Source organism: Sebastes fasciatus, chromosome 23 (assembly GCF_043250625.1).
Source record: "Sebastes fasciatus isolate fSebFas1 chromosome 23, fSebFas1.pri, whole genome shotgun sequence".
Lineage (NCBI taxonomy): Eukaryota > Metazoa > Chordata > Actinopteri > Perciformes > Sebastidae > Sebastes > Sebastes fasciatus.
This window is the reverse complement of record NC_133817.1, coordinates 10,800,034-10,819,241: the sequence shown is the minus strand read 5'-3', so window position 1 is coordinate 10,819,241 and position 19,208 is coordinate 10,800,034. Positions and strand designations below refer to the sequence as shown.

General features: G+C 38.9%; 2 protein-coding genes across 3 annotated transcripts in view; one reads left to right on the top strand and one right to left on the bottom strand.

The window, feature by feature from the left end:
* The window catches only part of LOC141761535 (fatty acyl-CoA reductase 1), a 56,416-nt gene extending 43,628 nt beyond the window's left edge, over window positions 1-12,788 (top strand). Inside the window, exons 6-13 of one of the 2 annotated variants that reach the window (XM_074624909.1) lie at window positions 1,694-1,738; window positions 1,815-1,933; window positions 3,232-3,261; window positions 3,476-3,543; window positions 6,115-6,286; window positions 6,379-6,508; window positions 8,417-8,544; window positions 9,580-12,788. In XM_074624909.1, coding sequence (XP_074481010.1) covers window positions 1,694-1,738; window positions 1,815-1,933; window positions 3,232-3,261; window positions 3,476-3,543; window positions 6,115-6,286; window positions 6,379-6,508; window positions 8,417-8,544; window positions 9,580-9,742 — 855 coding nt within the window. In that variant the 3' untranslated portion in view covers window positions 9,743-12,788. The remainder of the gene's footprint in view (window positions 1-1,693; window positions 1,739-1,814; window positions 1,934-3,231; window positions 3,262-3,475; window positions 3,544-6,114; window positions 6,287-6,378; window positions 6,509-8,416; window positions 8,545-9,579) is intronic. The other variant, XM_074624911.1, reaches the window with a different exon arrangement.
* Window positions 12,789-13,007: 219 nt separating this feature from the next.
* Window positions 13,008-18,905, bottom strand: LOC141761536 (endoplasmic reticulum-Golgi intermediate compartment protein 2-like). Its single transcript, XM_074624912.1, has 14 exons — window positions 18,805-18,905; window positions 17,637-17,770; window positions 17,439-17,547; window positions 17,289-17,335; window positions 17,128-17,195; window positions 16,990-17,030; window positions 16,644-16,745; window positions 16,402-16,497; window positions 16,183-16,238; window positions 15,763-15,861; window positions 15,402-15,499; window positions 14,725-14,887; window positions 14,444-14,523; window positions 13,008-14,266 (listed from the first exon to the last, which is right to left on the bottom strand). Exons 2-14 carry the CDS (start codon window positions 17,740-17,742, stop codon window positions 14,186-14,188), a joined length of 1,146 nt encoding a protein of 381 aa, XP_074481013.1. The 5' UTR covers window positions 17,743-17,770; window positions 18,805-18,905; the 3' UTR covers window positions 13,008-14,185.
* Window positions 18,906-19,208: the final 303 nt, after the last annotated feature.

Genomic DNA, 19,208 nt, shown 5'->3' with positions numbered 1-19,208 from the left:
GAAGAAGTGTTTCAAATCGCTGTATTTGATTCTGTCTTTAAAGGTCATTATTTAGAGCTTGTTTACTGTTGTATGCAGTCAGATGAGAGCTACTCTTTACATGCTTAAGGTCGTTCACAACATTCCCGTGACATAATCCAAGGTGCTCTGAGAGATTTAGAGATGCATAAATGAAATGGCAGAAAAACACAGGGAAGTCCTCGTTTGTCTGGCGTCGGGGAAATGTAGGCCTCGTGTCCCTGGCTCTGTGCTCAGCCTCCCGTTGTAAGCTCGGCCTGGCAGCGACTCCTCAAAAGGCCTCGCTTCGCTCACGCTTGGCCATGCAATCGCCTTGGCAGCTCGTGCCAGTATGCGCTGTGAGGCAACGGGGGGGGATGGGACTGCCTATTTATATGTTTGTGTTTGTGTGGTGTGTTTACAACCACAATATGCATCTAGTTCTGTCGGTTTGTCACTCCATATCTATGGAGGACGGAACCTGCCTAAATAAATAAATAAGTAAATGACTCCATAAATAAATATGCCATGAATATTAAACATAAATGTAGCATTAATTAAATGCATTAATTAATTGATAAAATGTGTCAGAAATTAATATTTCTGTTATAATTTGCCTCTTTATTTATTTACCTTTGTATTAATTCCCTTATCTTATTTATTTTTACATTCCTTTATGCACTTCTGCCTCATTATGCAAATGAGAAATGTATAAAGAAAAGAACACTGAAATAAATAAGTTTGGGGAAATAAATAGCGGCGGAAATTCCAAGGTAATATTATGCAGAAATAAATTAATAAATACATACAATTTAATAATGAATAAATAAATCTAAAAAATAAATCTAAAATGAATAAAAAATAAATGCAAAAATAAAATAATACGTTAATAAAACATATATTTTAATAATGAATAAATAAATGTATAAATAAATCTCAAATAAATAAATAAATACAATCAAATAATGAATAAATACATTTAAAAATAAAGAGAAAAATAAATGCAAAAATAAGAATATAAATAATAACAAAATAAATAAACAAAAGGGAAAATTAAATATAAGAGTAAATAGATAAGGGAATTAATATAAAAGTAAATAAAGAAGCAAAATAAAACAGGAATATCAATTTATGTCCCATTTTATCAATTAATTAATGCCTACATTTATTTTTAATATTTTTCATACCTGTAATGTCATTTATGTGCCATTTATCAAGTCATTTGTTTATTTATTTATTCATTTTTTATTTTGACAGGTTCCGTCCTCCATATACTGTACATCTTCAGAAGTCAACCATTTAACCAACATACAGTATATAATGTATATTATCAATTAAAAAGGCATGAAGCCAAGCCAGTGCTGCGGCCTGTTCATCTTTATCTGCTCCAGAGCATATTATTAGATTCAGGACAAGCCTCGGCCTCGACCGCATAATCACTCTCCAGTCCCACGCATTGGAAACTGCAGCAGTCTATAACCAGTGGTTTCATCCATTTTTAATGCACTCTAATTGAAGTCGACAATCACTGATTCCCAGCGTCCCCTGTTCCCCCGCCACAGGAAGTAACATGACCCCTGAACAGCTGATTCCGCACTCATAAACGCATACTTGATAACCACAAGTGTGTTGCTGTTAGGATCTGTATCTTAATGTTGTGTCTGACTCGCACGTTTTCTCTGCTCTTACACCTCAGGGTTGGATCGACAACTTCAACGGGCCTAGTGGCGTCTTTATAGCTGTAAGTAATACATGATACTCTTAAACCTTAAAGCTTTTAAACATGTTTTGGAGACTAAGTGTTCTTCTGCGATCAGGCCGGAAAGGGGATCTTGCGCACCATGAGAGCCAACAACGACGCCGTGGCTGACCTGATCCCCGTGGACGTGGTCGTCAACCTCACCCTGGCTGCTGGCTGGTACACCGCTGTACACAGGTTAGAGCCACACACAGGGGTAAACCTGGGACCCCTAGTCTTACAGGACAGGTTCACACTTTTTCAAGTCGGACAGGCGGACTTTTTAGTATAAAATTCCCTCGTTGTGTTTCCTTGTTGAGCTGCAGTGAAGAGACAATAAGAAAAAGAGAGAATTTTTTACTAAAAAGACTAAATTTGGAAGAAACCAGGAACCTCCAAATCTGAAAAGTGAAGCCAATGCTGAAGTGCCTTAAACTTGCATTCTTTCTAACAGCCAGCAGGGGGCGACTCCTCTGGTTGCAAAAAGAAGTCTGATTGTATAGAAGTCTATGAGAAAATGAGCCTACTTCTCACTTGATTTATTACCTCAGTAAACATTGTGAACATGAGTTTATCTATGATCTTTTGCTGATCAGTCTACTCTCTACTTCTAAACATTATTCATCATTTGAGTCATCACATGCAAAAATGATCCATTTAATTATCAAAGTCTTTCACACATACATGTATATTCCATAAATATCTATGACATGGTGTTACGTACAGTGAGGAGGTACAATTACTTGTTTTTTACTGAACTACCACAGTTTTCTTTCATTGTTGCAGGTTGTTTTTTTTGTTCATGGATGTCATTTTCTGTTCATTGTATATGACTTTACATGTAAAGATGAATTTTATATGTACTACAATATTGTACAGTATTGACTTTTCTCCGTGAACTTTGACTGTTGATTGTACTGTTTTACTGTTGAAATGGGAATCTAAAAAGCTCAGTGCGAATACACAACAGCATTCAGCCAGACAAAACTTGCCTCCTTATAACTGTATATTACAGTAAGCAGTCAGTGTCAACAAAAAAGTTGGAACAAAACAGAGATTTGTATACAAGAAACATTTCCAAGGTTGACTGCCGTGATGAAAAGAACATTTAAACATTTTGACAAGTACGACTAGCACGATGACACAACAACTTTTCATTTTGGCGGTGCTGACATATTTTCTGACAATAAAACAACTAGGTTTTGAAGCATGAATGAAGTGTTTTGGGTGACTTACTACCTTATGCAGACATGCAATAGATGTTGTGTCTTACAGTCTAGAGAATGAGTCTCAAAAAATTTGCCAAAGCCAATGAGAAAAACTGTAAAATAATTGATGCAATAAACCTGCAAACATTGGGCTTTGCGTCCAAATAAATGTATTTCATAAAGGGGAAAATAGATCATATATCTCACATGTTATAATGCATCAACATTACCAACTGTTATGTGTTTATATCAGTGTTTATGTACCTGACAACCTGTACTTATTTTCAGAAGGAAAACAGGAAAACAGAAAAATGAAAGTTAAGTATTGACTCCGCATCGGAAAGTATGTTAAACGGTTAATTTAGTTATAACTCAGTTGTCATATCAGCACTCTTTTAAAGGTCTGCATGTGAACTGTGTTTTAAAGCACTTTTATAGTTTCATAGCTTACTACTCGTAGAGTCCAGGAAATATAGATTTAATATGTGTTTTTATTGGCTTTGTTATGACCTTCTTCTCCCACACCTTGCAGACCTAAAACAGCTCTGGTGTACAACTGCACGACCGGCAGCATCAACCCATTCCACTGGGGAGAGATCGGTACGTACATAGTTTGTTGTCTTGCTTAAAGGTAATAGAAACCTGTCACTGCGGGCCGATATTTATAGAGCTGTTTTGTCTGCGCCTGCTGGCATCCCACAATACTGTTGTCCCGTTCATCATCACAAATCAATACTCCAGTGTTGTGACATAACCTCCCCTGTCATGTAGTTAAGTTGTTAGTGGTCGAGGCTCTTGTGGAGAGCATCTGCCACCTGCTGGAAAGAGACAGAGGATGGATTTAACATTTGGAGGGTGTCAGTGGGATAATCAAGACATGTTTTCCTTCCATATATAAGCAGGTTCTGGATGTATTGGCTCATTCTGGAGCGCTAGGACAAAACAATTTGAAAAGATAAGCTAAATTATTTTCCAAAAATGTTTTTAAATAGCAAGGTTTTGGCCATGAAACCATGTTTTGGGAACATCCTCCCAGTAAAACATGTTTTAGTTCAGTGCTCTGCCCCTAAACCACCTTTGCTTTATCTACTTTCTAGACTACCAAGTCTTGAAATTGATCACATGAGCATACTTGTCAACCTTGAAACCTCAAAATAGGGAGGATTTTGAAACCATATCGGGGGTCTTTTTCCCCCCCAAAAAATACTTTTAATTATCAGGAAAGAAAACTGAATAATTAGCCCCTCTGGCGTGAACTTAAATGAATCTCTTTTATAAACGAGGCTCATATTCTTCACTTGTCATTCATTCATTTCAGCGGCGAGTACAAGCAGCTCTCGTCTGCCAGGAAACCTTTGGTGTGGTTGTATTGTCGTCCGGATTGAAACAGTAGGGCTTATACATGCTATACAGTGCCAGAAACAGTTTGTGATAATGAAAATGAAAAAAAGGTATTGCCATAAATTGGGAGAAATATGGGAGAATTTTGACCCCGGGAGGAAACCGGGCGAGGGCAATGAAAAATGGGAAAATCTGGAGCTTTTGTTGTTTTAATGCAACATTTAATACTTTCCTTTTATAGAGTTGAAGAGGCAAGATAACACGAGTTTGCATACAACATTATTCTTACATTAAGAAAAGTATCTCAACAACTACTGGATGGATTGCCATGATATTTGGTACAGACATTTATGGTGTCAGGAGGATAAATCCTACTGACTTTGTTGGTCCCTTAACTTTCTCATGAGGTTGACATCTGTGGTTTTAAATGAACACGGGATCACACCAGCCGGGACGCCAAATCGGGCCAGGGGCGTAAAGTCCTTTCCCCACTTCCTACCCCCCTACTTCCGGCGCCCTTGCTCGGACGACACCCATCTTCGAACTCGGCCTACATTTTGATCTCAACTACACACCTCTAAAGTTTGGCGACTGCATCTTGCACGGTTGTGACGCTATCACGGTGACAGAAATATAAACATCTGGGAAAGTACTCAAAACCATTTCTGTGGTATTATTACAACTACAAAATTATTACATACTACATTGTTTAATTATTGTTATTTTCACTATATATCTCACATTTTTTGCTGTGTTTAGATGTAGTTGATATGAAATCTGTTTTAGTGCTTACAGTCTTTCTGTTTTGTGATAACTGAGGTCACGATAGCAGCGATGAAATTACACATGGAGAGTGAAAACTCTCACTGTTTCCTTCCCAGCGGTCGTCACATACAGCAGGATTAGAGGGCTGTGCGTGGATGTCACGCTGGCAGGATGACAAGGGACCCTCTCTCTCCGGGTTCCTCTCAGATTAGCAAACATGCTCCCTTCACCGAGGAAATTGCTACCAGATGGCTCGTCGTAGCGGGATTAGGTCTCATCGCTGTAACTCGCTGTTATGAAAGAGGAACTGTAATCTCTCTGAGCCAAATGAGACGCAGGAATGAAGCCAATCTGAAATGATCAGAGACCAAACAACAGGAGATGCCCTCTCAGACAAAAAGTTTGATTTCTGGTTATGAAATTTAAAAGTAAAGGAGGAGGATGCAGCTCCTTGTTGCTTGCAAAGAATTGTGGGTACTCTACTCTCCCAGACGTCGGAGGGCAGCTCAAGGTTAGCGGCGATACTCCAGGCTATAAGGAGTCAGGCCACAGCTGGCTGTCGCCCCGGATCTGGTCATCTCTCGGCAACCCATTACATATCTGTTGCCATGGAAACGAGCGGTGCAAGGCCTAGTTGGCGTGCTGTGTGTGTGATGTAATGTCTGTAGTCACATGGCTGCTCTCTGTGTCTGTGGATGGCTGCTGCTGGATTCTGGGAAGAGGAGGTGGAGGAGGAGGAGGAGGAGGAGGAGGAGGAGGCTGTGCTGCCCAGTGGGGGGAAGTCATTGTGTGGCTGCTTTCCGCCTGATATTCCCCAGAGAACCAAAGCTGAAAATCATGTTCTGATTAAGGCCATTTGTTCCTGGAAGTCATGATCCTTGTTGTGTAGAAACTGCAGTTTGTGTGTGTTTCATCGTTCCTGGTCAGTGGATGTTGATAAATTCAATGGTAAAACATGAGGCACAAACTGGGGCTGGAGCAAGACCAGTATGTGAACTACATGTTAATTTTCTGTACTGTATTTTGTCGTTTAATTAATCCCCTAAACCGTGCCCCTTTTTGCAGAGCATCATGTGATGACGTCCTTCAAGAGGAACCCGCTGGATCAGGCGTTCCGCCGGCCCAACGCCAACATCACCTCAAACTACCTGATCAACCAGTACTGGATCCTAGTCAGCCACAAGTTCCCGGCCCTCATCTACGACCTCGTCCTGCGTCTCTCCGGACAAAAGCCGCAGTAAGACTCACAGCTACAAGTCCTACTTGAAATCTAAAGAGAATTTTGAGTGTTTAGTAACCTCTGACCCCTTCATCTCTCTCTCGCTTTAGGATGATGCGCATCTTCAATCGGCTCCACAAGGCCATCGGCCTGCTGGAGTATTTCAGCAGTCAGGACTGGGAGTGGAACTCTGAGAACATGAGCATGCTGATGAACCAGCTGACCCCGGAGGACAGGAAGGTACGCTTATCAACGTGCATGCCGACAGTCTGGGTCAAATATTCTACCGTCTGGGCTTATTTAGGAGCAAGATTGTTTGATTCAGTCTGAACAAATAGCTTTGAATTTTCATTTTGTTTTTATTTTAGTTTAGTTTGGTTTTAGTTAGTTTTTAAGAGTGCATTTGCTAGTTTTAGTTTAGTTTCAGTTTTTCAGAAAGTTTTAGTTTTTATGTATTTAGTTTTAGTTTTACAGTAGTTTTAGTGTGTTTTTGTTAGGGCCAGGTATCTATCCAACTACATATACATACAAAATACATGTTTGGAGAACTGTGTAGGAACGGCTGTAATTGCAGCACAGCGCCAATTCCTGGAAGGTCTAGTGTTAAATTTCTGTGTTTCAATTTCACGAGTTGACAGAAATTTATGCTGTCAGCTTTTTTCGGTAGTGATGTATTATAGCTAAAAAAAAAACTAAAACTGAAATGAATTTAAATTTGATTTAAATATTATGTAAGGGATACTGCACAGCAAGCTGGTCATTGTGAAAGAAACCCTGACAGGGCGATGCTGCACCCCAATGCGAAGCGGAGGGGTCTCTCACTGCCCTGAAGGGGATTCTTTCACAACAATGCCCCGCTAGCTGTACATTATCCTGCTTATTACACGGCTACTTACTTAAGAAATCAATCATTTGACACAAAAACGGTCCGCCAGAGTCCAACATCAGAGCTGCGCCCATAGCAACGGTCTGTTATAAAGAATTAGCAGACCGCAGAACGCCGTGATAAACCAATCAGAATCGAGTATTCAACACAGCCGTGTAATAATAGGCGATGTTAGCAGACTAGCAAGTGCAAAAAAGATTTGACAATGACCACAGTTTTTTTCCCGAATGTGACAAATGTGTGAGTCTCATTTGCGGTGTGAGCGTGTCAGTAAAAGATGTAACGCCACTTCATCAAAGTCCACAGCAACTTTTCACGGGGCTTTCCAGCTGGTAGCCGTCTATGAACGGAGAAGGTAAAGGAGCTGAAAACAGCTCTTAAAAGACAACAGTCTCTGTTTACCAAACTGAGGAACACAGAAACAAAGGCTTCGTCTAGTGGCACACATCCAAATGAAACACAAAAAGCCCTTCACCTAGGGTGGGATTGTAATAGAGGCGATGACAGCAGTGGCTGAAACATTACTGAAGGACCATAAAGTAATACAGAAATGATGATTGCTATTGATGATGTACAACTTGGTACTATGAGTAGCTCTCATCATATCTCACTTTCATCATATCAAATTAGCTCTTTGGCGGCATCTCGCGATGAAGTTTCATATTGTAACCAGCTGAAACTTCTCCAGCGTGCCAAGCGTGTCGGTGAACTACGGTGGCCGACGCGAAAACACGAATGGCCCTCTCTAGAGCCAGTGTTTTATTTGGCCGGCTCTGTGAAGAGGACCCACTCCATATGTAGATATAAACGGCTCATTCTAAGGTAACCAAAACACTTATTTTCAGGTGATTATACATTAAAGAAAACATACTTATTTATATTTTATTCTGCTAATAGATCCCTGTAAATAATACACACTGTTCCTTTAAGCGTCCGTTTTCCATAATGAGTACTTTTACTTTTGATAAGTACATTTTACTGGTAATGCTGTACTTTTACATAAGAAAAAAGTATTTTTATAGTGTGGTATTGCTGATTTTACTTAAGTAAAGGATCTGAGTGCTTCGTCCACCACTGAAAACAATAGTGCTTCTTCTATTTAACCTTAATGTGGTTGAGAGTTGAGCAGTTTACTCTCTCTACATTTTAATAGCATTAGGAAGTCTATTGCTCCATCTAGTGAGGGAAAGAGGAATTTCACATTTATTTTCAGTTACAAATTTTGTCTCAACGCCCTCCTCACCATTTCTTCTCTCTTTCAGACATTTAACTTTGATGTGCGCCAGCTGAACTGGCCCGAGTACATCGAGAACTATTGCCTCGGCACCAAGAAGTACGTCCTGAATGAAGACATGTCTGACATTCCTGCTGCCAGGCAGCATCTGAGGAAGTAAGTCTACGGGAAAATGCAACGTAAATACAAAACAGGACTAGAAGGAGGTCAATCTGTCCAACCAATGGGTTGTTTATAACATTTCATAGGTAAATAACATTTCAGCTCAGTGGTCAGTGTTTTGATAATATCATCAGACACCAAAGAAATATGAGTTATTTCCATAAATTAATTTAATGCAACATTGAATGTTGTCTGTTTATGTTTGAGATTATCCTCCTTTCCATTTACTCACAAGAGGCAAGACAGATACTAGTTTGCGTAAAAGTCAACTAAAACAAAGGGCTGCGTGATTATGGCCAAAATGATAATCATTATTATTTTGATCAATATTGAGATCACGATTATTCATTGATTTTAGCGACAAAAAATATTTTTTATTGCGCTTTCAAATTTAAATAAAGAGAGCACTGCTTTCCATGTTGTGTTACATTCCTGCTAACGTACAAGTCTTTGCATCAAAATAAGACTGGTCCTTATTCACAGTGCATCTCCTAGAAGCAAAATATAAACAAAATTGTACCAAAACTTTTTACCCAAAATATTACTACTATATTTGACTCTGGACTGCAGCGCTTGATTTGATATGCAGCAGAGTTTTCTATGAGCGGAGCACAGATTATAAACATCAATATTGCAGTTTATCATATTCATTTAATTGTTAAGAAGCCAAAATTGTGATCCCAATTAATATTTGATTAATTGTGCAGCCCTACTAAAACATAAAAAAAAGAAAAATGTAATACCATAAAACACCAGACAAATGAGAGGCTTTTTTTCTTAATCACATAATGAACGAAGGCACTGATGGGGCTGACAAATAGGAGAAATTACAGCTTCAATCACTCAACATAATTACTAAATGTACCCTAAGGATAAGAGAAAAGTGTTTTAAAAATCCATCATATGACAAAATTTTCGGGAGAACATGTAGATTCACAATAAGTACAAACTTATTGTATTCATAAGCTGTGAAATCACATCTTCATACAGTGTTTTTAAACCCCTTGTGTTCTTTCCTCTCTTTCCCAGACTGAGGAACATCCGCTACACCTTCAACACCCTGTTGGTCGTTTTCATCTGGAGGGTGTTTATCGCCCGCTCCCAGATGGCCAGAAACATCTGGTACTTTGTGGTCAGCCTCTGTTTCAAGTTCCTCTCCTACTTCCGCGCATCCAGCACCATAACCAACTGAGTCTTCCTCCCTTCCGCCTCGAACCAGAGACAGCAGCAGCCCTCGCCTTTTAGCTGTAACATCTGAGACTCTGACCGTCCACGCAGGACACTCTAAATCCTCCTTTTTGTGTGGATTAGCTGGGGGCTCTCTACAGGAGGGAGGCTGCAGTTGTGTGAAGCACTGGGAAGGGAAGAAAAGAGGTCTACTAGCCATGAATTATTTGTTTAGTTTGGAAATCTGTCACTGTTCAGTCACCAGACACCCCGTCCAAAAACAAAGTGTTGTCATTAATTTTGTACCTACCGTTTTCTTCTCAACGTGGCCAATTATATATGCAACAATAAGCCTTTTGTGTGACTTTCTTTCCCTGTTTCCATCCTCTTGAATCTCGGTACATTGCCTTGCCTTGTGATGATTTTTTTTTCATACTTGAAATATGGCAGTGCTTCACTGGAGAACGATTTCTATAAGATTATTTTGTTTTTTTACTGTGGGGATATCCAACTCCTCTCTTTAATACGCAGGTGATTTGGATATCTGTATGTCTTGCATTACGTGTATCTACTGCCTTTTTAAGATTACACCCAAAATCTACCTGGTGGTTGTCCGTCTCAAGGCCAAACCACAGATTGAAGCTAAATTCTGACCACACAAGACAACAGTATCACTACATATACGGAAACATACAGATCCTCCATCGTTCCTTCTGTCGAGGTTATCTACTATCACAAACGATAATGTCTTTGAACGTGTTTGTTTGAATGCTCATCCACTTTTTGCCTGTTTGTACAGCAGTTTGTACTGAAACTAAGTTTACTACTTTTACATCTTTATACTTGCGTCAAAGGCTAGTCTGATATTTGTGGTAGACCTTGGCAGTGTATTATATATAAATAAGAGTACATCAGAGTCGAGTTTATTTGTATAGCCCAGTATCACATACTGTGCAGTGTCTCCCAACAGTTCCCAATGAAGTTTTCTAAGAAGACAAACTCCCCCAAAACCTCAAAAGGCATTTCAAAGAGGGACCCCCCTCTCCTCAGTCGGCTGGGGGTGAAAAATTACAAATTAAAATGAAGTTGTAGTAATTGGACATGCTAAATACAACAATGGGATTCTAAAAGGTCCAATGCTAATGTAGTAAATCCAAAATTAAAAAGTCCAAGGAATGGGTCCAGTCCAATATCAGTGATGTCCAAGACTGTAGGTACGTGAGGTTGGGGGACCAAACTGGAGCAGGCAATTTCATAGAGTAGGGAGCTGGGTCACTTCAAAGATGGAGACGTAGGCCCAGTTTGTGCTTCTCATGTATTAGCGTTACATTTGAGTCACGTAGGTAACCAATGATGTCTCTGTAAAATAAGTAGGGGATAATGTACAGCTAGCCATTCATTGTTGTGAAATAAACCCCTTCAGGTTCGATGCGGCACCGTGACGCGAAGCCTTGAAGGGGTTTATTTCACAACAATGACCCACTAGCTGTACATTATCCTGCTTATTACACTGCTACTTGCTAAAGAAATCAATAATTTGACGCAAAAATGGTCCGTCAGAGTCCGACATCACAACTGCGTTCATTGCAACGGTCTGTTATACATAGCAATGGTTTGCTAAAAAGAAATAACAGACCGTAGTGATTGACCATAGTAATTGACCAATCAGAGTCGAGTATTCAACAAAGGCGGGTAATAATTACCTGGAGATGTCTGAAAAAAACAGGAGGTTGTTTAACAACATTACATGGCTTTGTTGAATACTCGATTCTGATTGGTCAATTACGGCATTCTACGGTCTGTTATTTCTTCATAGCAGACCGTTGCTATGTATAACAGATCGTTGCTATGGACACAGTTCTGATGTCGGACTCTGGTGGACCGTTTTTGTATTTAATTATTGATTTCTTAAGTAAGTTTCCATGTAATAAACGGGATAATGTACAGCTACTGGGTCATTATTACGAAATAAACCCCTTCAGGGCGGTCTGTTTCCTAATCCAAACCAACAGAGTTGCAATTTGGGAAGCTTTCTAAAAAATACCTCAAGAAGAGTGTTGTTTTACATCCCGGTGGGTTTTTCAAACATCGTAGTCTTATTTTATTGGAGAAACGGATGGTTACCGCGCAAATGTAATGCCAATACATGAGGCACAAACTGGAGCTAGAGGACGCACAGCTCTTCCACAAAAAAACAGCCAGATAGCAGCAAACGATGCTTAGAGAAATGGGGAAATGAAAGCCCTATTGACTGAAGATTTCTTTTAGTTCTTGAGGCAGGCCTCGATACTGAAGAGGTAATGAAGTTTGTTAAATATGGCTGAGAAAGATCATATATTTATATGAAAAGAAATACCATAAAATCCTCCTTAGTGTTAATAAGAAGCGCAAGCTTAAAGGCTACTTGAAAGCTGGATTTTTTTTCAAATTAAGGCAGAAAGAAGAGCATTTCAGCTTCATTTATATGTAAGAAAAGCAAGATCTTTTTCAAACTGCTAGTAAACAGGACAGATCTTGGAGCAGTCATTACGATTTATTGCAATATAGAGTTCAGTGTCATCTGCATAAGAGCGAAATTTCATGCTGTCAAACAGAAGAATATTGTGAAAAGGAGTGGACCAAGTACGGAGTCTTGAGGTTCACCATATCTTAACCTGATATGGAGATGGACTACTATTATATAAGCAAGACAAACTGTGACCTATGTGTTAGTCTGGACCTAAATCACAAAAGTGCTAGGTTTTATGGTATTACATCCTTGACCCCAGTTTGGAAGATCTGTAAATAGTTGAACTACATATTATTCTTATAGACTACCAAAAATTGTATTTGACTGTTGATCTTTGCTTGGTGAGTGTCTTCACAGGATTCCACCACAGAGCTTCCCGCAGAGTCTACCAAAAGTGTTTTAAGTGTGACAGGCAAGACTGATTTTTACTAAACAAATGAGAAAACTGTGTGTACAGTATTGTTTGTGGCTTCACTCTTTGACCAGAATACAAATGCATAACAGTTACAAGCCTATAAGGGAGAAAAAGGGACACAACTAAATAAATGTTTATGCAAAGCTCATGTCTGTGGTGTTATTATGGTAACTGCCCTCTTAACTTCAGAGGGGGATGAGTCGTACGAGGCGTCTGTGATGAAGTGGTATCGTCAGAATTGTTCTTACAGAGTTATTGTAATGGCGTCGTTATGTGTGTGTTTATTTCACAACAAAGTGCCGCCTTTGCTGTTTGCAAACCAAATGCAGAGCTCAGTTGGTACAGGAAACCCCAGGGTAGAAAATGTGCACAGCTGGTGAAAACAGCTGTATAATGTCTTCTGTCTCTTCTTCTGCGTTCCAACGTTTGAAAAAAAGAAATTACCCCAGTGATGTCATCAGGGTTATCTCAGCTTTGGGCTTAAGGCCCAGACACAGCAACCCGACATCAAAGAACAAGCGGCAACGAAGGCCGACCTTTGAGTCGTCTCACGTCGCCTTCGTCTTGCATGATCCACCTCTTAAACATTGGAATTTTCTGTCTTAAAAGATGCTGGATTTACACTAAAGGCCAAGAGATGACAACGTTTCTAAACGATTGTCTTAACACTGGTCTGTGGTGCACAAAATGTCTGAACTCAGAGTCGATACGGATAAATCAAAGCATGGAAATATCAGATTTTTTGGGGATGTGTAAATGCACATTTATAAAAAAAATAAAGACTGGGATTGACACCACTAAATTAGTGCAGTCATCCTCTCCAAACTAGCATACTTTTATTTTTCACATCTTAGAGATCCTTAGAAGTATTTGAAGACCATCCACGTCTTTTTGTGACTTCACTGAAGATTTAAAGGGGACCTATTATGATTTTGTGCTTTTCCTCTTTCCTTTAGTGTGTTATACTGTATAGTTGTTTATGCATGTTAAATGTCTTCAAAATTACAAAGCCCAAAGTCCACGCCAAAGAGAGTTACTCTCCCCCACAGAAACTCTGCTCCTGAACTGCCTGAAACGCCTTGATTGAAGTCCCGCCTTTTTTTCTGTAACGTGGTGATGTCACCAAGTAACACATTTGCATAATGGCTAGTTTGACATGCCCTCAAATAAAGCTAGTTAGAGAGGAAAATAAGCATAATATGTCCTAATGTTAAATGTTTTCCACAAATTAATGCTTTGAAATTGTTTTCAATTTGCGGATATTTAAACTTTAATGGAAACCAAACAATTGTATGTGCTATTACAGCAAATGAAACAGACCCTACAACATTTCTAAAGAAACAAACTCCATCACAGAAGGAAATAATGTTTAAAACACATGTATGACTGCAGTCACAGAGGGAACACATTTTCCCAAAGTGCAATGATCTGATGTGAACCATTTTTCAACAGCACAGTGTTTGACAGACGGCTTTGCTTTTTCAGTAGAAAGACACGATTTTATGAAAGTTGACGATGATCAAAACCTGGTCACTGAAAAGCGGCTACTCCTGAGGGACGTCGTCGGCCAACAACGGAGTCTGGTGATTGTTTAGATTGTTCATCTGGTTGTGTAGCTGCACGTCCTGGAATAGATTCAGTACAGGTAGGTCTGATGGATCTGCTTCATTGTGAAGTTTAGAGAGAGAAACAATTCCTTCTGATATTACAGTAATGGAGACGGTCTCTTTCTCTTTATTAGGCTTGAGGAAACCTGTACTTTGATTGTGGTGAAGACCATAAACTATGTTGTCAAGACTCACCTCTCTGGCCCTGTAGACTCCAAGTTTGAGGCGACAGCAGATGACATCAAAACAGAAGCCAACAAACCCGTGGAGCATGCCTTAAAGGAGACACACATTTTAATTCAACTCTAGATTAAATTACTTCCTTTATGTAGTATTTTTAGTTGTTATACTTTGAATTTAAAGCTCCATATACATTACTTATGTGTCTTAATCCTATGTGACATATGTTTATCTGCACTGCCCTTGATTAATAAAATAAATAAATAAATGTGGTTTGCAGGTGAAACCAGACTTGCCTGTCGTGGAGAATATTCCCCCGATGATGCCGCACAGTCGCACCAGGAACTGCCACAGCGGCATGTGCTGCTCGCTGACCGTCACCATCAGAGAGCTTGTGTCGTACTTGACGAAAATGCCGGAGACACCGTGGCTGCCCGCCGCGTGGTTTATCACCCGCTCCTTGGAAAGAAACAGCATGGTGGTTAGTGTTAAACTTTTCATCCTCTGTCCATCCTCTGTTTTGCGGTGGTGCGGTATTGGGTTTTTATTATTGTTCTACTAGATGAAATTCCGATTTGGAGCCCCCTTCGCCAGCGCCGCTCTAGAGTTAGGATTAGGGTTCAACCCCCCAGAACCCTAACCCTAGTCCTGTAAACCGCAACACACATCAGACATCACCATGTTTTAAGACAAAACAAATATTTTATTTTATTTTATTTTATTTTATTTTATTTAGAGGGCGACCTGCGCCCCCCTAGAAGGTGGTGCTCAAGGCGACCGCCTATATGGCCTATTTATTTTATTTTATTTTATTTTATTTTATTTTATTTTATTTTATTTTGTTTCGTTTCGTTTCATTTCGTTTCATTACATTACATTTTATTTTATTGACATGGAGACCAGCACCTCCCAGAAGGTGGCGCTCTAGGCGACCGCCTATATGGCCTATGCCATAAGCCCTGGTTCTACTCACCCGCTCAGTCACAGAAAACTGGTGCGTGTCTGCAGATATCTTGTATGTGTTCAGTTTGGTTGGAACCACTGTGATAAAATACTGGAACATCTGGTTGTCTGTAATAAAACAGAACATATTTTAGTTTTTTTTACATCAATTTCAAGAAGGAAAAATATGTATAATACAGCTGAAGAAACTCACAATGAAACTCACTCAACTCTATCGTGTTATCTATAATACCTACTTAGCAGTGATCATCTAAGGTGAGCCAAGGACAGTCTGAGTCAACTCATGATTCAATAAATGTCCCAGCGCGTCATTAATTCTGCCATCATATGTTTTATCCTCTCCTATCTCTTGAAATACAGCCGTAACTCACTGTTATAGGTGATTTTCTCGGTGCCGTCCAGAGGATTGATGATGCCCGGTATCTCCTCCCCGAAAGATAAATGGTCTATTCGATGGGAGAAGTTGTACGCTGCCATGCAAAGATGAAAACAGCTCAGGTTCAATCAAGGCCGTGGAGAATCACCGAACAAGTGAAAAAATGTACTCTGCACTTGTAGGCCTGTATATACTGTATAGTCGCTGTTTAAAGAGTGTGATTACAAATAACATATCTAAAAATAGCATCATTGATGTATAAATCATTCAGTGAAAGGAAATGCCCTGAGGAGGATTTGTGCAACAAACATCTGTCGTCTCTTTTCTCCAATTTAGCTGTCATAATTTAATTTGCACCATGAGCAGATTATTAAAAAGCTGTACTGTTTAAACAAAGAAGACATGAGTTACATACTGTCGTGGCTCACAAAAGCTGCAATGTGGGCATGACCCTGAGGATGGTGAATGGGCCTGGAAAAGACAAAAGAGGGACTTCTGTCAACCAAAGCTCTATATAATTATATCCGTTTCTCTTATTTACACAAATTCTACAGCTGAATCGTGGTGAGGAATTTCTGATTGACCTCTAGTTACATCTGCCAGCACCTTATAGACAATTCCTCTAGTTTCTTACTTTCCCACAGTGATGTGCAGGTTTCCCGCCACCTTGTTGACGTAGACGTGCCCGTGTATCCTGCAAGCGTTGAGCGGCTCCATAGAGGCATCCTCCCTACACACACACACAATTATTAAGCACATAATCTGACTCTTTAATTGTTAATCAGCAGTATATCTTATCTAATTCTGTGCAGAAAACAAAACTTTATTTGCTTTTTGTCAGATTAATGAAGAATTGTTTGCGTGTATGTAGCTGACCGTGGGGGCAGGGCAGTGGGACCTCCTTTGAGGAGAGTTTTGTAAAGGACTTCCTGAAGAGCGTGTTCCTCTCTCAGACGGTTCTGTATGAGAAGCAACGTCCTGAGTACAAAAAACAAAACTTGTAGACAAACTACATCTGAAATGTAGATATGCAACTATTCCAGTTTTTCTACATAGTTTTAAAATATAAAGTTTCAACTTTTCTTGTTTCTTTTTCCAGTGTGCCTGCAAGTTTTATCACCTTAAATACACTTTTAAAGGTCTAGTTAAGATTTTTTTGAAATGGGGTTGTATACTTATCCATAGTCAGTGTTTTACCTACAGTAGATGGTTACCAGCTTACCTTTGCCACAGTCTCTGCTGCGGAGTCAGTTCAAAAATAACCTGAACAAACATAAGAAGAGATGCAGTTATGAAAAAAAAAGCTCTAAAAGCTTGAAAGAAAATGCTTCTTACAGAGAATTTGACGTGCTTCACTCACAGGTTCGTATTGGAGGCCGCTGGATGTGATCATAGTCTCAGCCAGGTCCAGAATATCTGCTCCAACATCTGCAATCACACACATAAAATGCATGAAAGTGACACATATTTACACCCATAATGCACTTTCTACAGGAATGACAAAGAAGGTGGGATACTCACGCTGGCATTTCATGGCAACTGTAATGTCAATGTTTATTCTCAATTTACTGTAAATGATGAAAAAGCAGAGTGAGAATAACTTCCTGCCATATACTGTAAATACAAGTTTGTTTTGAGAATGTTTTGTGTGATAAGATAAGTATGCTTAACCTGGAGAAATCCTTGTCAACTTCATATTCATACTTCATCCAAGTGTCTCTATAAACAAAGAACTCTAAGATGGCAAGAAGAGCCATGGCAACAAAAGCTATCAGCGACACTGTGGATGAGACAAGACAGGGTGGTTACTGTTACTGATATATTTACTGTGTTGTTGTTATTGTTTGTGTTTTCAGAGGAGTGACCCACCTGTTCCTCCCGAGGCCGACGTCTCCACGTAGCTGTCCGACACTTTGGGGAAGGCGTCCAGCTCCCTCACCAAGCTCAGAGCTTTCCTCCGAGACAGACGCCTCATCTTCAGGTTCAGGGCTGCTCTCCACCCCCTACATCACAAATAAAAACACAGTGCATACGTCAGGGTTACATTCAGCACCTCAATGGTTTTATTTAGGATACAAATATACATTTTATTACCAAGGGGAAACACATTCATATCATGCAAATACCACCACGTGTCTACTTTCTATTGGAGTTGTACGGTAACACTGATGCATGTTACAGATGAAGATTTCATTAGTAGCTTTGCAGACTTATTACTAAACACTGTTTCCAAGTGTCTGCAAAAAAAGATTTGCAAAAAATTACTTCATCTCAGATTAATAAAACATGCAGTATTTATTTTTGCAAATCAATTTCAAATGTTTTTCTACAACTTTTGCCTCAGTTGAAATATAGTTTTTGTAAATATCTTAAAATAAAATAGTAATAAAATTCAATACAAATATATTTTTTAAAAATAATATATAATCTTCTGTTTTTAGAATTTATTTTTAAAATATTTTGTCCATTAAATAATAATAATAATAATAATAATTGCAATTATTATTATTATAATTTCATATAGCACTTTTCAAGCTTAAGCACAAAGTGCTTTCCAGAAAATAGTAATACAATTCAATATATATATATTGAATTATTACTATAATAAAATATATAATAAAAGAACGAATATGATAACTAGGTTGTCAATAATAGTACATTGGCTTATTAAAATATATCACACTAATGACTTTAATATTGGTCCCTTAACCATCAGATATTTTGGATATTATTGTTTGCTCAGACAGGCTGAATATATCATGCACTCAACACAAACACCACAGTAAATACCCTACATAACATACTAATATACCTTACATCTCTCTCTATATATATACAAGCAATGCAATACTGCAGTGAAAGAATAAAAGATTTTAAAAAATAATAATGATAAGGTTTGCATACAGTCAACACTGAGATATATGCTGCAAAGTCCTGCAGTATTAACAGTAGATATTATTTATGAAGTGAAGATATTAATCTAACCGTCTAAAGCAGCACAGTGTTCACAGCACCATTTATTAATAATTAATCTTACCTCTTTTATCATCTGATTAGATGTCAGGATCTCTGGAAGTCATATTCAATAAGTTACAGCTGTTGTCTAAATGATATCTGAATGTTAGTGCACCATGATGCATTCATGGTGACGTGCAGGGGGAACGGGGGGGGGGCGTCCCTTCCTTGTTTGGGAAAATTGTGACGTCAGCAAGTGCGCAACGTGCGCGCCCCGCACAACGTGAACGCACATGGTGCAATGTCGCTGTTCTGTCAGGAGGTGGCGCTTTAATACTTAAACTGATGCCTCTTTTAGTAGAATCATGTAAATAATACAATATAATATAATATAGTATAATATAATATAATATAATATGATATAATATAATATAATATAATATGATATAATATAATATAATATAATATAATATAATATAATATAAT

What these genes read in the sequence shown, in the direction of transcription:
- LOC141761536 (XM_074624912.1), bottom strand. Translation starts at nt 17,742, where the DNA reads ATGAGGCGTCTGTCTCGGAGGAAAGCTCTGAGCTTGGTGAGGGAGCTG. An exon ending in GCGGCCTCCAATACGAACCT is followed by an intron (nt 17,031 to 17,127) that starts GTGAGTGAAGCA and finishes ATGTTTGTTCAG; the next exon opens with GTTATTTTTGAACTGACTCC. An exon ending in CGAGAAAATCACCTATAACA is followed by an intron (nt 15,500 to 15,762) that starts GTGAGTTACGGC and finishes GTTTTATTACAG; the next exon opens with ACAACCAGATGTTCCAGTAT.